We start from the raw sequence: 15,588 nt of genomic DNA on the forward strand, positions 1-15,588 counted from the left end.
TGAATGTTGCACAAGGCAATAGTTGTAACCAAGACAACCATTTTCCCCCCTGCAGAAATGAATGCTTATTGTTCCAAGTTACCATGGTTTTTGGCATTCATCATTTTATTAAGGTCCTGAGATTATATAAGCAATTAAAAATAGTGTTATTTTTATGAATAGAAGCTCTTCCATGAATCTTCAAGTAGCGATTCATTTGATCTAACATACTATCTAAATGACATTAATTGCACGCTGGTTAATGTCTACCAAAGATTTAGTGAATATAAATATGCGATAAACAGCTCCCTTTTTATTTTTTTAGCCAAAATCAATGACAAACTCAGCTTTGGTGAATTTATCAAGGTTTATCTAAACGGGACACTTGTACTAACTTGGTATTGAAAGATTTTATTTTTAAAGTGAGAATCATGTATGTAAAATGATATATGTAAAATATGTGTATATAAATGTGTGTTAAATAAAGATAAAAAAAATATGAATGACATTACTTTCTGCCTAGGTGCTTCTTGAACAATGGATGGTGTTCTCTAGTAGATGCGTTTCCACTACCACGACCACGACTAGCAAACTGACCTCCTGCATTACGATTATACTCAATGTATGCCATGTTATCACCGCCCGCCAATGTCTTGGACGTCGTAACTTGTCGTTTGACCAGACCAGTTGAACGATTTTTAGCAGCCACCTTTTTATCAGTAATTCTTCCAACATCATCGACATTTATCAATTCTTCTTCCATGTCAGTCTAAAGTAAAGCAATTAGCATATGCATAAAAGAAAACAATTTGACTGTATATTACTTCATTCGTAAGCAAGACAGCCTTCAAGAGATCCATTTGCTCTTGATGAGTTCTAAACACAATATTGGGATCACTGTCCATTCCTTCTAGATTAGTAATAACCTTGAACGCATAACCTTGATCAATTAAGAATTGTTGTCGCTTTGTTGAGTAGTACATCTCTTGGGTGTCTCGAGATACAAGTGAATAGAAAAAGGCATTGAAACCTTCGTCATTACGTCTTTTGGCCCGAAGAATACGGCCTAACCTTTGTGCTTCTTGACGTCTAGAACCATAATGTGAAGAAATTTGAATCAAGCATGTAGCTTCTGGTAAATCGATACTTGTGTCTCCAACTTTTGACAAAAAGATAGTATTGACAGCAGGGTTATATTGAAAGTTTTGCAAAATACGCATACGTTCTTGTTGACCAGTACCACCATAAATATAAGGCTTTCCTAACTTCTTTGCATATTCCTTTATAAAAAGGATTAGACACGCTTATCATTCAACACTTTCTATACAACTTACAATGAGAGCATACACATTATCTGAAAAGACAATAATCTTATCTCCTCTTCTTTCATGATAATTGATTAAATACTGACATGCTTGGAACTTTTTGGGGTTCATCACATAAAGTAATGTTCGCTTTCGAGAATTCTCATATAAATATTCCTTGTAGAACTCAGGAGTCATTGGACACCATACTTCTGCACATTGAACATTGGCGATGTGACCACGACTAGCTAAATCCATCCAATTCGCTTCGTAAAGCTTAGGACCGATTAAGAAGTTCAAGTCATCAATCTTTTCATCTTCACGCACCAAGGTAGCAGTGAGTCCCAATTTAGCATGGGCTGCAATTGTGGTTACTACAGTACGAAACATGTTTGCAGGAACAACGTGTACTTCATCAAGCAGCAAGAAACCCCATTCACGAGATTCCAAAAACTCCATCATTTTTTGCGCATCATACGATCTCTTACGCTTATTGGCAACCATAGAATAGGTTGATATTACAATACCAGAAGCGCCAGAAAACTTTTCTTTGCAGTCAGAAGTGAAAACGGCAACTTGGTTTTCTTTAACACTGCTCCATTGCAGAAACTGTTGTTTCCACTGCATGACAGATACTGAAGATGTACACAAGACGAGACAACTCTTCTTGATCGTACAGGCAGCAGTAATTCCTACAAGTGTTTTACCTGCGCCACATGGCAAAACAATGATACCGGAACGAGCACGGCCATTACCAAACATCTTGGAAAGACTCTTTTCCTGATATGGACGAATTGTCGTTGTTGGCTTGAGATCAATTTCTAGATTTGCATTCACTGTGTCATTTCTAAAATCATATTCTTCCAACATTGGATAGTCGATATCATTACATCGCTTCTTGATATTCTCAACGTGTTCTGCAGCAATTTCAAAAGAATGAACCTGTTCGCTTCCAAAATCGTCTTCTTCGTCCTCTTTGTCTATGCCAACAACAGCTCCAAAATATTTTTCTTCCTCTTTCCTACGCTCAATTTCTTCGGCAGTCAACTCTTTAGGCTTTTCAGCATTTACATCCTCTTTTGGTTTCTGAACTCCTGGAATAGTCAAATCTTTTCCTGTTGGCTTAGAGCTGACCAAAAGCACGGCTGAACCTGGCGGCGCACTAATGACTTGGTCGTTCTCATCACGGACGACACGACCTGAGCTGATGACAGGATCTTTGAGAAGCATCTGCAAGGTTTCCGGATGCGAAGATTCAACAAAGTATCGATTGTGTTTTAATACGAGTTTTACTTTGCCATAAGATAATGTACATTGACGTATAAACTGTGTTATTGAATCTGGTACTGGTACTTTACTTAGACGATTTAATACTTCAATTATATCCTCTGTCTCTAATCCAACAGATACTGCTGCGTAGAGTGAGTATGGCGTTAACTTGTATTCATGAATATGAGCTGGTCTGCATTGTTTTAAATTAGTTATTTCATAAAAATCAGACAGATATGTCCTTACCGACTCACTGGCTCACTAATAGCAACCAAAAAATCTTGAGCTTGCTCAGCAATAGGTGAAAATCCTTCAAGGATAATGTGTCCATCTTCTGGGCTAATCCATAAAGGCCTCGATTCATGGTCTTTCTTTAAAGGAAGGTATGTATAATCTTCTTTGCCAAAAATGTGTGAAATAAAATCTGTCTTATTTTCTAAACCATCAACGTGTGGTTTCAAAGCATTGATTTCTAAATTTGCATTCTTTGGAACTATTGTTTGTTTCAATAAGATTAGAATGAACAAGTGAATCATGTCTGTTCAATTACCGTATAATTTAGATTGTACTGAAGCATCTAATTGGACATCGTCTTCTTCATCGTCACTATAAGTTTCTATATAAATGGATTCAATTAATACACATGTGCATATATACGCAGATTGTGTAAGCACCTTCAATCTTTCTTTTGTTGCTCATCAAAATAAATTATGGACAAGCAAAAAAAGGGTTGAATTGAAACTAACCGCAGCAAGTGCATTTAATTAAAACTTATACGCCCTTTTTGGAAAATATCCGCACACTTTGGGAAAATTTTTCGTGCACTGCAGAGAAAAAAAATCGTACACTTGAACAGCTGTAGAGTAAAATTTAGGACAGTTTATTTTAGAAAAAAAAACTTATACACCTTATTTCGTACAGTGGTACTTGCAGTGGCTTTTCATTCAAGCAATCTTGATATACTGGCTCGGAATATCGGCGGAAACCTAGTAGATTGCTAATATGGATACTATTGCATGTTTCACCAATCCTAGATATCAATGTTTCTTTTAAAAGCTTCAGTCTTTTAAGTTTGCTCTTGCATACCACGTCCTTTGCCGTGGTTATTGGATACTACACATACTACACATGCAGCACCGAGGATAGTGATGTATGTGTTAAGCGTATTAAGTGTGGTATCCAATAACCACGAGCTTTTGCAAGGGGGTATAAGACGCTGATGGCCAATCTGGTGTTATTAGGGTGGCTGCCGTTGGTTGATGTATTAACCGCTGCAAACATGTAAGGATCAGGATAAGAAACGCTCGAATAACCGAGGGGGAGGAGTGAAATCCGCTCCCGGAGTACATACCACCGCACTGGGGTCGTTGATGGGCAGTGGAGAACTAGCCATTCGCTGTTCGAGGGGATTGATGCGTTGTAGCAAAGTTGTTGCCCATTGAGGAGGTTGTTCATTTGTCATCAATTGAAGCTACGTCGGAGAATTCCAGGAGCGTAGTATAATTTGAAAGAAAAAAAATAATGTTTAGGAGAACCAAATATTATTTTTTTAAGTATACACTATTTTCAGAAAGAAATATCGCGTTGACTTGTCTTTTTTCGTATAAATCGTATTATAAAAATTGCAAAAGATACGACTTTACTTTCTGAAAAGACTGTATTCGACGAATAATAAAGAAAAGAAGTTAAGCAGCAGAGAGCCCTTCCGATCCGGAAGTGTAATATGTGTAGTATGTTGTGGACTATTAACGCGTCGTTTGTAAGTCCCTTGTTTGTTTCTTCCTTATCCTTTGCCTAAACGTGAACACTACGCGCATGAGGAAATCCACGAGAAGACTAATGCTCCGGGCGCTCCCTTGGGGCACTTCATGTGGCGTCACTATACAACTTCACACGACTAAAGTGTCTGCCTAACCTAAGGCTGTCCAGTGTGATATCCATTAATATAAAAAACACTTGAATTGATCTTGGTTCCCTATTAATCAAACCGACAACATAAAATTAAAATAAATAATAAAAAGATCTTTCTCTTCTTGAAAAGAAAAAACCAAGATAAATTCGTATTTTTCGTCAAGGAACATGGAAAGATATCTGTTCTTGAATAACCTTAACGTAGCGCCATAAATTGAAACATTTTGTTGGACGACATCACAGATAATGGCTAAAGAAGGTTAAATCATCGAGAAAAGATGGATAACCAAGATCACCAAGTGTAATTATTAGTGATATATAAAAAAGCGTGGGTGTTTTTGAATACGATAAATGAAAAATAAGAAAGCTAATGAAGTGTGCTAAGCTGACTACAGATAAATTCTGGTTGGAAATGACAATTAGACATCAATTGACTTATTATACGGGACGTATACTTTTTAATATGTCCATGGTTCTCTAGTTCATGAATGGAAAGCATTTTGTATTGTGTATATCATATCATCAATAGTTACAACCAAAAGGGATCGGATACCTTTCCGATTTCCGGCCTTTGGATTCCATGTGTTTGAAAATGTCAACCCTGTAGGCTTATCCTTTTGCTGCAATGCTGCCGTGTTCAAAGAATACTTTCACATATTCGTGTAACAATTGCATAGCCTTGTAATCTACATTATCATCAAGAAAAAGAACATATATAAGACATTTATTCTTCTTTGAGATCATGATAAAGATGCCATTTATATATGGCGCGTCGCTTATTTCTTTGTATTTGTTTATTTAGAAAAGATAAAATAGTATTCGTGCTGATAGTAATTTGTTGGAGTTTCAGGTTAAAAAAAACATGCACTTACGTCAAGCCATTTGTTATAAACTATACTTTTCTTTGGTTGTCATAGCAATGCTTTTTTTTAATTATAAACGGGAAAAAAAAAGAACTCAAGTGGTTTAATGTAGTTGTTATCGTGCTTTTATACGCAGAGTATTTATACAAGGAAAGAAATAAAAGAAGAGTAGATAAACTTAGTATCAATAACACACGCCCGGAGTGGAAATGAGGATAGGAAAGGAACCCGCCTCGAACGGATCGGAAATAGCCCTGTGGAACTCTAGATACACAACAATCACTCGTAGCACCTTTTTTTAATAATGAAAAAAAAAAATCAAGTAAATGTATAAGTTAAATAAATCTATTGCATCTTGTTTAAATCCAAAGTAAAGAAAAGAAAAAAGAAAAAAAAAAAGAAAAAGGAGAAATCATTTCAACCTTCGAAATACTTTTTGGGATTTATGAAAAAAAGAATAAATGATATTTCATTACATTGAAGCATATTACAAATGAAATCTTATTTTCAGCAATTGTGCTATTTAATTTCAATTATTATCGAACCCTCATCAAGCACTGGCATCATAATAAAAAAAATCAGCTTATATATATTCTAGTCTATTTGGCTCTTTAACATCATCTACTCTCCTTTTTATTATAATCAAGTGGAGTCATTCTCACGGAGGATTCATGATTCATGAATGGTTCAAACCTGTTTTTTAAAAAGTACTTGACATTTGTGAATATCGTGATAATAGTGTGATATGTGTTACATGGGAAGGTCAAAGCTAAAGAAAAACTTGGCCTGAACAATGTATTATATGTGCTTCCTTGACTATTGTTCTTTTATTGTTTCAAAAGTGTTTTTAACAAAGAAAGCCGTTGGCTATTCAAAAGGATATTAAAAGCTTCCCTTTGTCAAGTATTCGGCTTGTATACTTCCGTACCGTTGAACATGAAAGCTAAATAGGTTGCACATATGATGCACAGCTGGGCATAAACTGTTAGTTTACAAACTTAAAACTCCTTCTTATACAACAAGGCACTGGAATAAATTTATATACACATAAACAAACAAAAGTGCACACGCACACCATACACACACATGCAGCACGCTCCAGAATAAGACGATCCGTTCGCTCGAATTTCTTTTTCTTTCTTTCTTTTTTTTTCTTCTTCTTTCTTTGCAACACTAATAATGACTACGTCAGTAAAGTCATTTACCCACTTGTTGACTTCCACCAAAAGAGCGATATCGAAATTAAATCGTCGTATATTCATACATCATCAGAAAACATTGCATCTAAATAAATTAAGCATGAATCAATTACTACAAAAAAGTATTATAGATCATGACATGTGTCCACAGGAACTATTTGAGATGGGAGAAAAATATTTATTTGGTCGCTCGCATAAAAATATGGATCACTCCTTTGCCGTCTATTGTCTTCATAAAGCTTCTTCCATGAACCACTCAGGTGCCCATGCCGTCCTTGGTTACTGTCATGAGTTCGGCTTAGGTTTCCCAATCGATTTTCAGCAAGCAGAGAAACATTATGTCTTATCAATCAAAGCCGCCTTGACCTCAGAGGATGACAAGGATGAGAAAATCGATCAAATGGAACTAAGTGATGCCACACTCATGGCCGTCGCACGATTGGCTTTCCTTCGCAAATACGGTCGTCCCGGCGTTCAAATTAACAGAGTAGAGGCCGAATATTGGGAATCAAAGATAAATGCTCGTGGTTCTGATGCGATCAGGTGGATACGACGTGCGGCACAAGAAGATCATTGCTCATCTGCTCAATACTGTTTGGGTACTTGCTACTATGACGGTGTCGGTGTCTCAAAAAACGAGAGAGAAGCATTCAAGTGGTACGAACTAAGTGCAAAACAAGGCAACCCTCGTGGACAAAGCATCCTTGGTTACTGCTACGGTGAAGGCTTTGGTGTTGAAAAAAACGAAGCACTTGCTGTTGAGTGGTACAGGCTGGCAGCTGCTCAAGGAGAAACTGCAGCCGCTTACAACATTGGCTACTGCTACGAAGACGGCATTGGCGTGCCCAAAAATCATGTAGAGGCTGTCAAGTGGTATAGGCTTGCTGCAGAACAAGGAAACGCATTTGCTCAAAACTCATTAGGATACTGTTATGAAGACGGCATTGGTATAACTCAGGACAAGACCAAGGCTATCTATTGGTATCGACTATCGGCAGAGCAAGGCTATGTATGGGCTCAGTGCAACCTTGGTTATTGCTATCAAAATGGCATTGGCATCGAAAAGGATGTCGTCAAGGGCGCATATTGGTATAGTCAGGCGGCTATGCAAGATCATGCAAGAGCGCAGCATAATCTTGGATTCTGTTACCAAAATGGCATAGGTGTTGACAAGGATCTGGTCATGGCTGTGTACTGGTACAAGAAAGCTGCAGATCAAGGAAATATTTTTGCTTATCACTCACTTGGTTACTGCTATCAGAACGGTCTTGGCGTTGAAGTTGATCAAAAGAAATCGTTTTACTGGTACATGCGTAGTGCCGAAAATAATCATGCACCTGCTCAACTTTCTTTGGGCTTCTGTTACCGTAATGGCATCGGTGTTGACAAGAACGAGCATGAGGCCGTCAAATGGTTCCGTCGAGCTGCTATCCAAGACAATCCTCTGGCTCAGAACTCTCTTGGCTTCTGCTATGAGGAGGGCATTGGAGTTGAAAAGGACGATAAAATGGCAGCATACTGGTACCTCAAGGCTGCCAAGCAAAATAACCCTTGGGCTCAATGTAATTTGGGATTTTGCTATGCTAATGGTATCGGTGTACCCGAAAATCAGACAAGAGCTGTGTATTGGTATCATAAAGCGGCACAACAGAATCATGCAAGAGCACAAGATAAGCTTGGAGTCCATCTTCAAGCAGGCATCGGATGTCGTCAAAACCTTGCTTTGGCCGTGCGTTATTTCCGTCTCGCAGCTCAACAAGGTCAGGTGGCAGCTCAGTATCATTTGGCCATGTGCTATGAAAAAGGATTAGGAGTCGAAAAAAACTTACACGAGGCCCTAGTCTGGTTTGAATGTGCCTCCTTGGTAAGCTTAACATATTGTCACGTTGATCTTGTAACTTACAAGCTTTAAATATTTAGGCTGGATGCAGAAATTCCTATCAGCATCTTGTTCAGCTCTTACTTTGTTACTGCCTTGAACATGCCTCGATTATTCAGAGAGCAGCTGAAAATAGTTCATCATCTAATCTTTTGAGCTGGTCCAGCAAGAGAAATGCATATCCACTGCGCTGGATTTCTGGCTATGCTGCTCCAGCTGCTTAGGAAAGAAAGATTAATTTACATACATATACTCATATACCAACATACACACAAGCATAGATCGTAATACCTCATTTCTTTTATACCTATTCTTCATTTAATTATTAGCTGCATTCTCTAATTTATTCCAATAAATTTTGTTTATTAAAAAGACTCTTCTATATCTCCTAAGCTTGGGCTTTCTCTTTTATATGAATATAGGTAAGCAAGAGCACAACGATTAGAAAAAATGCTTCCTTTTGTATAGATGCGGACAGGACTATCGTGACACATTCCTTTTCAGTAGCTCTACTGAATTAAAGACAGACGTCTGTAACAAAGCATAAACTAAGCACATATTAGAAATTAAGACTAGATGAATCAGATACATTGATAGTTAGACATGTAAAGTATTTCACAACAAGAATCACTGAGGAATTTTCTAATGTTTCAAGTCGCTCTTCAAAGTCCTCCTGTCTCCCTTTGATAACAAATTCAAACGCCGATAAGCGTCCAATTTTAAGGTGTTGGTGGTCATCATCTCATGGGCTCCCTCCTTTAATAACTCGCAACGTGTATGTATCCAAACAATCAAAATGGATAGGGCAGTCGTCAGTCGATGTATGTGTATTAGGAGGATGGATGTATGAGTTTAGATGGATAAATAGATAAAAGAAAGGAATGGATGGATATCAACTGTCAGGCATATGTTCGGGAATCGTGCAGTCATTTTCCCTTCCAATTGCCCAATTATACATTGAGCAACAGACACACACAGACAAACCGACAAACAGAGACAGAGACGATAGAGACAATAGATACAAAGACACGAAAGGCGGCTTCCCTATCCCATTTTGTGTAGATTAACCCTTCTTAAACATCTTACTAACTTTTTTATATTTTACCAGCTTGTCAATATGGCTTCCAAGATTGTTAAACCTACCGGTGCTAAACCCGATGAACTTGAACTCTCTGTTGCTCAAGCTCTCTTAGACTTGGAATCCTCTGTCGCTGACTTGAAGAAGGAATTGCGCCCTCTCCAAATTACTGCTGCCAAGGAGGTGAGTTTAATAAAGAGTGTGAAGAGGGAAAAAAAGGCTGATAGTGTATTCCTAGGTTGAACTTGGTGCTGGTAAGAAGGCTATTGTCATCTTCGTTCCCGTTCCTCTTCAACGTGCTTTCCAAAAGATCCAAGTCAGACTCACCCGTGAACTCGAAAAGAAGTTCTCTGACCGCCACATTGTCTTCGTTGCTCAACGTCGTATCTTGCCTGTTCCTACTCGTCGTACCAACAACAAGCAACCTCGTCCTAGAAGCCGTACCTTGACTGCTGTCCACGATGCCATCTTGGACGATATGGTCTTCCCCACCGAAATTGTTGGTAAGAGACTCCGTCAAAAGGTTGATGGTTCCAAGACCCTCAAGGTCTTCCTTGATGCCAAGGATGCCACCTCTCTCGAATACAAGCTCGACACCTTCTCTTCTGTTTACAAGAAGCTTACTGGCAAGGACGTTGTCTTTGAATTCCCTGCTGCTGTTGATGCTTTTTAAATAAATTATATGCACATGTAATGTAAACAGATTCAATTGAAACGCTCTTGAGACTCTGGATTATAGACAATAGGTTGAAGTGTGATGTCATTTGTATTCATGTAAAGGTGCAGGTGATAAAGCGTTGCCAATTTATCTTGGCTGTGGGTATTTCAAGATTTATGAATACTGTATTTAAATAAGGGAGAAAGTAGGGGCTATGTGTATTGAGTGAGAGAATGAGAGAAAGAAAAAGAGAGAATACATATATATATATATATATTTATGTGGTGTGTATGAGGAGAGATGATGAACCACAAAGTGAAAGGGAAGAAGTAATCTCCGCTACATAATCTTGTCGCTTTTCCTCTCTGTCTTTTTCTTTTTTTTTTGCCTTATTCTTACTCATGATGTCCTTCCCAACAGAAATTCTAAGGGAAGTAGGGCCTTATTTATCCACAGCAGATAAAGCTTCATGTATACGAGTGTGTTATTCGTGGTACAGCTACTTTTTGGAATTACTCTATAACAAAGTACGCATCAGATCTCGACATCAATTTCGACTATTCTTTCGCACCATTCAAGAGTCTTCAAGCATTAGCGATCCTCTAGGCGATCATGTGAAAGAACTCTTGTTTGACTATGATTCATTAGACGATGATTCCAAATTTGTAGGCATTACACGAGACGAATTAGAATGTTTTCCCATGTACTTTAGACAGCTACAGCTACTAGAATTCGATCCTAGATTATGGAAATACATGCGTTGTTCTGAACTATATAGACAATTTAAAGCAATTCAACATGTTCCAACTTTAAACCGTATACCATTCTTTCAGCTTATTATAGACAACTTTGGCTCACAATTAACTTATTTATCCATTAGTGACGAAGTATTCGATCGATTTGCCAGCACCGATCTTCTCACCTCTCTTTGGCCCCGTGTGCCCAGGGTAGAGAAACTTGTCTTGAAAGGGAAAAACCATGTACTGTTGGATACAAAGATGCTTATTGCGATTGGAGCACAGTTACCACGTCTGAAGCACCTTGTCTTGAGCTGCATAACGTTACGATTGGATGAGCGAGACATGACTTCGTTCACTCGATTCCCCTTGTATAATGCGGCCTTATCACTCACTCTGGATGACGTACATATCAGCAACTGGAGAATGTTGACCTTCCTTAGCTTAGCATTCTACCATGTCAACACATTCGAATTTGATATGACATTTGACTGGCTTTATAATGACGATGTGACGATCGAAACGTATGAGGAGTCGATCAATGCATGCATGAGCTTTGCTCAACTCAGCAATTCACTGAAAAGGGTCAAATTTGGCAAAATCAATACATCTGTATTTCCATTCCCATACGAAGCATTTTTTCAAGAGCTCCTGACGACAGGACAAGAAGACGTTTGTGTAGAAATGACTGAACAAGCGTGGTGGTCGACTATTGATCCTAGTTCTTGTTTCAAGGCAGCCGTCACACTCACCGGATTACTCTCCAAGACGAGCTTAAAGTGGTCATGGACAGGGAAAAAGAAAGATGTGTCACTGTTTAAAAGCCTTGGTGCTTGTCGACACCTGACAGAGCTTCATCTGGATTGTGATGTGCCTCTACGGAATGGTCTGCGGCTGGATCTACTGTTGGAACACTGTCAGCATCTTGAGAATCTTCATATATCCCACACATTGGTAACAGTAGATAGTATAGTAGATGAAACACCAAAAAGAAAGCATCGACTGAAAAAGTTGGAATTGAAGGAAATTGTCTTGGCAGATCATCTCATGGATTATGTAGCGGATATGTGTCCAAAGTTAGACACGTTATGGTTAAAGGACTGTGTACAAGAGAAGCCAAAGAAGTCGTCGTTTATCGTGATTCGACTCCCAGATCATGATTTTAAATCTATAAAACTGAATTCATTACATCTCAACCCAGGAGGGCCCATCAACAAATGTGAGGCGAGTATGACAATACTATCGTTTTATGAGTCAACACGTTATGCAAACCAAAGTAAAAGAAGGTTATCAAGGCGTCGACAATGGATGAACAACCATATCAGTAATGTTAACACGGACAGTAATAATAACATCAATAGAAGCAATATACCACCAGCAGAGATGTGGAGATTTTACCATGTACATAAACCTGATGATTGTAAAAGAGAAGGGCATATTAATAAGCAACTAAGGAGGCTCAGTACAGAAGAAACGGCCATCATTGCCAATTTTAAAATGAATGATAAAAAATGGAAGGCGATAAGAAATAGTAGTAAACGTAAACAATATCAAGAAAGAGGTTTGTGGGAAAGAGATATTCAGTTTGGAGCTGTATTACTACTTTGTCAATCAGTAAAAGAACTGGAGTTTAATGAACTAAGAGTTTAAACAAATAAAAAAGTGTCTTAAAAAGTCACACGCATAAGTGTCCTTGACTGACATTGATTACACTTTTTGCATACACTTCTTCCCACGGTTGATCCCAAATCCGGTTCCTATATCAATGTAATTCTCTTTCTTCCTTCTTCCTTCTTTTTTTCTGTTTTTGACTCCATGTTTTGTTTAAAGAGAGCTATTAAGCATTCCTCTGCTTTTAAGCCATTAATTGTAAGAAGCTCTCCTCTCTTTATGACGTTTGATCACTTATACCATGGATAGGCTAGAACTTATGCCGCTACATCAAAGGGTATTGATGGCATTCAAGAAGGAGTTGCGTATTCCAACCTATTGAAAAGAGATCCTGATGAAGCATTTCGTTCACCAGAACTTGCTCATATGAGCGCAAATAATAGTAAGATATATATATATTTTAAGGATATTGGACATCAATAATAACACCATCCAAGGCGGAACAACCAAAATGAATCTATTCCAAGCTGTCAATGACGCCATGTCTATCGCACTCACAACAGATGATAAAGCAGGTAAAAGATTAGACTTTTGACACAATTAAAAGAGTGGGCTAACTTTAGATGATAGTCGTTTTTGGTGAAGATGTATCATTTGGTGGTGTATTCAGAGCAACATCTGGTTTAGCAGAACAATTTGGTCGTGATCGTGTGTTTAACACACCATTAACAGAACAAGGTATAGCAGGTTTTGCTATTGGTATGGCTGCCGTAGGACATACAGCTATAGCAGAAATTCAATTTGCAGACTATATCTTTCCTGCTTTCGATCAAGTAAAGAGCACAAAGATGATTTTCTCTTTTGTAGACTAAACAGGCCCCTTTTATATGATAGATTGTTAATGAAGCAGCCAAATTCCGCTATAGATCAGGAAATCAATTCAATGTGGGTGGATTAACCATCAGGTCTCCTTCTTCTGCTGTAGGCCATGGCGGTCATTATCACTCTCAGAGTCCCGAAGCATTCTTCACACACTGTCCAGGTTTAAAAGTAAGTTGGTCCATTTTTTCTCACGCCTATCCATTAAGCTGTATGTTACACTTAGATAGTGACACCCAGAAGCCCTATTCAGGCAAAGGGTCTACTATTAGCATCCATTCGCGATAGAAACCCTGTTATATTCTTTGAACCCAAGATTCTTTACCGTGCAGCAGGTAAATTTTTAAAAAAATGCTGTTTGTCTTGATCTCGTGGCTTATATCATTTGTTTTCGCAGTTGAAGAAGTCCCTGTAGGTGACTATGAGCTTCCTTTAGGAAAAGCCGAGATTTTAAAAAAGGGCACAGATGTCACAATAGTTGGATATGGTTCACAGATATACGCCCTAGAAAACGCCATTCAACTGGCAGAGAAGAGATTACCTGGTATAAGCTGTGAATTGATTGATCTTCGAACAATTATGCCTTGGGATGTTGATACAGTGGTCGAGTCTGTCAAGAAGACAGGAAGACTGGTGATTGCTCATGAAGCGCCCAAGACTGGAGGTGTTGCAGCTGAGGTTGCTTCTACAGTTATGGAGCACTGCTTCCTCAATTTGGAGGCACCCATTCAACGAGTCTGTGGTTGGGATACGCCCTTCCCTCTTGCTTTTGAAAAGTTCTATGTTCCTAGCATGGTTAGATGCTATGATGCCATTAAGACAGCCATGGAATATTAACAAAATAGAATAAATATACATCTTGATTTAAAGTAAAAAGAAGCCATTAAGTAAGACGCATTTTGAAAGCGAAAGTATCCTTTTACTGGCTAGGTTGTCCTAAGCTGTCTTTTAAATAAATTGGCTTTCAAGATATGCACCCTTTTGCTTTTCTTTTCTTTAGTTTTATAATGTTTCATCCAACAAGAGGAGGTTAGTTTAAATACAAGTTTATTTATAAAAAAGACTCATAAGCATTATAAAGGTACACGTGGTGGGAGAGATCAAGTAAGCCAAGGTTCATTCGAAGGAAGAATAACTAAACTAAAGCCTTTTAAAGTTTAGCTGGGAAGATGTCAAGCAAGACAAACACCGTGAAAACTATCTTGGTCATTCTCTAATGGCTCCAGTTGGACGTTGGCAAAAGGGAAAAGATCTTCAATGGTACACAAAAAAGGCAACAGATGACGCAAAGGCAAAGGCTGACAAGAGTGAATTGCAAAAGATCAAGGAAGCAGAAGCAGAAGCTATGGCCATTGCGCTGTAAATATACATATATATATTAAAAGGAGAAAGAATATATTAGCTCATATTTTATTGTAGTGGTGTTCGTAAAAAAAAGACATTGGAAAGTAAAATAACAGAAGAAGAATTAAAGCATGCACTCCATAAAGATGAAGACGAATCTGAAGATGATCAACTCAAAACAGTTGATTCTTCAGAAAAGGGCCTTGGTTATGGAAGGTAAAAAGGAGAGAAATGTTATTGTAGTCTGTCAAGAAACATTCTAACCTTGAATTATTAGATCAAACCGGTTTACTGTGCCTTCAGGAAGCAACGTAGAAGTCATGAATATCGACAGGTCAACAATAGCTGATCAAGGCTATGCTGATAGTGTAGTATCAACAAATAGACTGGATTCATATAATCAGAGTGACAGCAAGGTTGATAAGCACCATAAAAAGAAGAAGAAGTCAAAGAAACATAAGCACAAGAAACATCGTCATAGTCACAGCGACAGTGATGACAGTGAAGATGATTATAAAAGATCTCATCGTCACAGTAAAAGAGGAAGAAGCCGCAGTCCTATAGAAGGTGATCGATATCGAAGAACAGAGTCTCCAGAGAGGTACTCAAGACATAGAAGGGATAACCGAGAGTATAGACGTGAAAGAGATCGTAGTACGAGTAGACATCGATATGAAAGAAGTAGAGAGAGGCGATCGCCTTCACCTTACAGTAGTAGAAGAGATAAGTATGATGGACATTCTCGAAATTATTCACCAAGAGGCAAAAGAAGAACAAGTAGAACAAGATCAAGAGAGCGATCGTTATCGCCTTTGGATGAAAGAGCAAGAAAAATAAAAGCATAGTTTCTACTAGTAGAAGCAGATAATTAATATTG

The 15,588-nt window shown here is 38.2% G+C and overlaps 6 protein-coding genes across 6 annotated transcripts; 5 read left to right on the top strand and 1 right to left on the bottom strand.

Annotated features, from left to right (window-relative positions):
- Nucleotides 1–232: 232 nt before the first annotated feature.
- RHIMIDRAFT_216072 (DNA helicase) lies at nt 233–3,309 on the bottom strand. The gene is made up of 6 exons (XM_023607301.1): nt 3,227–3,309; nt 3,103–3,168; nt 2,799–3,045; nt 1,314–2,745; nt 804–1,259; nt 233–748 (listed from the first exon to the last, which is right to left on the bottom strand). Exons 1-6 carry the CDS (start codon nt 3,249–3,251, stop codon nt 488–490), a joined length of 2,487 nt encoding a protein of 828 aa, XP_023465272.1. The 5' UTR covers nt 3,252–3,309; the 3' UTR covers nt 233–487.
- Nucleotides 3,310–6,625: 3,316 nt separating this feature from the next.
- On the top strand, nt 6,626–8,628 carry RHIMIDRAFT_238234 (HCP-like protein; the record flags this gene model as incomplete). The annotated part of the gene is made up of 2 exons (XM_023608917.1): nt 6,626–8,389; nt 8,446–8,628. 2 exons carry the CDS (start codon nt 6,626–6,628, stop codon nt 8,626–8,628), a joined length of 1,947 nt encoding a protein of 648 aa, XP_023465273.1.
- An 893-nt stretch (nt 8,629–9,521) lies between these two features.
- RHIMIDRAFT_244061 (ribosomal protein S7e) lies at nt 9,522–10,155 on the top strand (the record flags this gene model as incomplete). The annotated part of the gene is made up of 2 exons (XM_023610020.1): nt 9,522–9,665; nt 9,721–10,155. The coding sequence occupies 2 exons, from the start codon at nt 9,522–9,524 to the stop codon at nt 10,153–10,155; spliced, it is 579 nt and encodes a 192-aa protein (XP_023465274.1).
- A 352-nt stretch (nt 10,156–10,507) lies between these two features.
- Nucleotides 10,508–12,568, top strand: RHIMIDRAFT_255539 (uncharacterized protein). The gene has a single exon (XM_023611171.1). It carries the CDS (start codon nt 10,545–10,547, stop codon nt 12,525–12,527), a length of 1,983 nt encoding a protein of 660 aa, XP_023465275.1. The 5' UTR covers nt 10,508–10,544; the 3' UTR covers nt 12,528–12,568.
- A 124-nt stretch (nt 12,569–12,692) lies between these two features.
- Nucleotides 12,693–14,204, top strand: RHIMIDRAFT_238237 (uncharacterized protein; the record flags this gene model as incomplete). The annotated part of the gene is made up of 7 exons (XM_023608918.1): nt 12,693–12,746; nt 12,798–12,930; nt 12,986–13,063; nt 13,119–13,321; nt 13,383–13,538; nt 13,594–13,702; nt 13,765–14,204. The coding sequence occupies 7 exons, from the start codon at nt 12,693–12,695 to the stop codon at nt 14,202–14,204; spliced, it is 1,173 nt and encodes a 390-aa protein (XP_023465276.1).
- A 170-nt stretch (nt 14,205–14,374) lies between these two features.
- Nucleotides 14,375–15,556, top strand: RHIMIDRAFT_238238 (uncharacterized protein; the record flags this gene model as incomplete). The annotated part of the gene is made up of 5 exons (XM_023608919.1): nt 14,375–14,396; nt 14,449–14,471; nt 14,524–14,726; nt 14,787–14,927; nt 14,989–15,556. The coding sequence occupies 5 exons, from the start codon at nt 14,375–14,377 to the stop codon at nt 15,554–15,556; spliced, it is 957 nt and encodes a 318-aa protein (XP_023465277.1).
- Between the last annotated feature and the right edge of the window lie 32 nt (nt 15,557–15,588).

Source organism: Rhizopus microsporus, assembly GCF_002708625.1.
Source record: "Rhizopus microsporus ATCC 52813 unplaced genomic scaffold scaffold_10, whole genome shotgun sequence".
Classification (NCBI taxonomy): Eukaryota; Fungi; Mucoromycota; class Mucoromycetes; order Mucorales; family Rhizopodaceae; genus Rhizopus; species Rhizopus microsporus.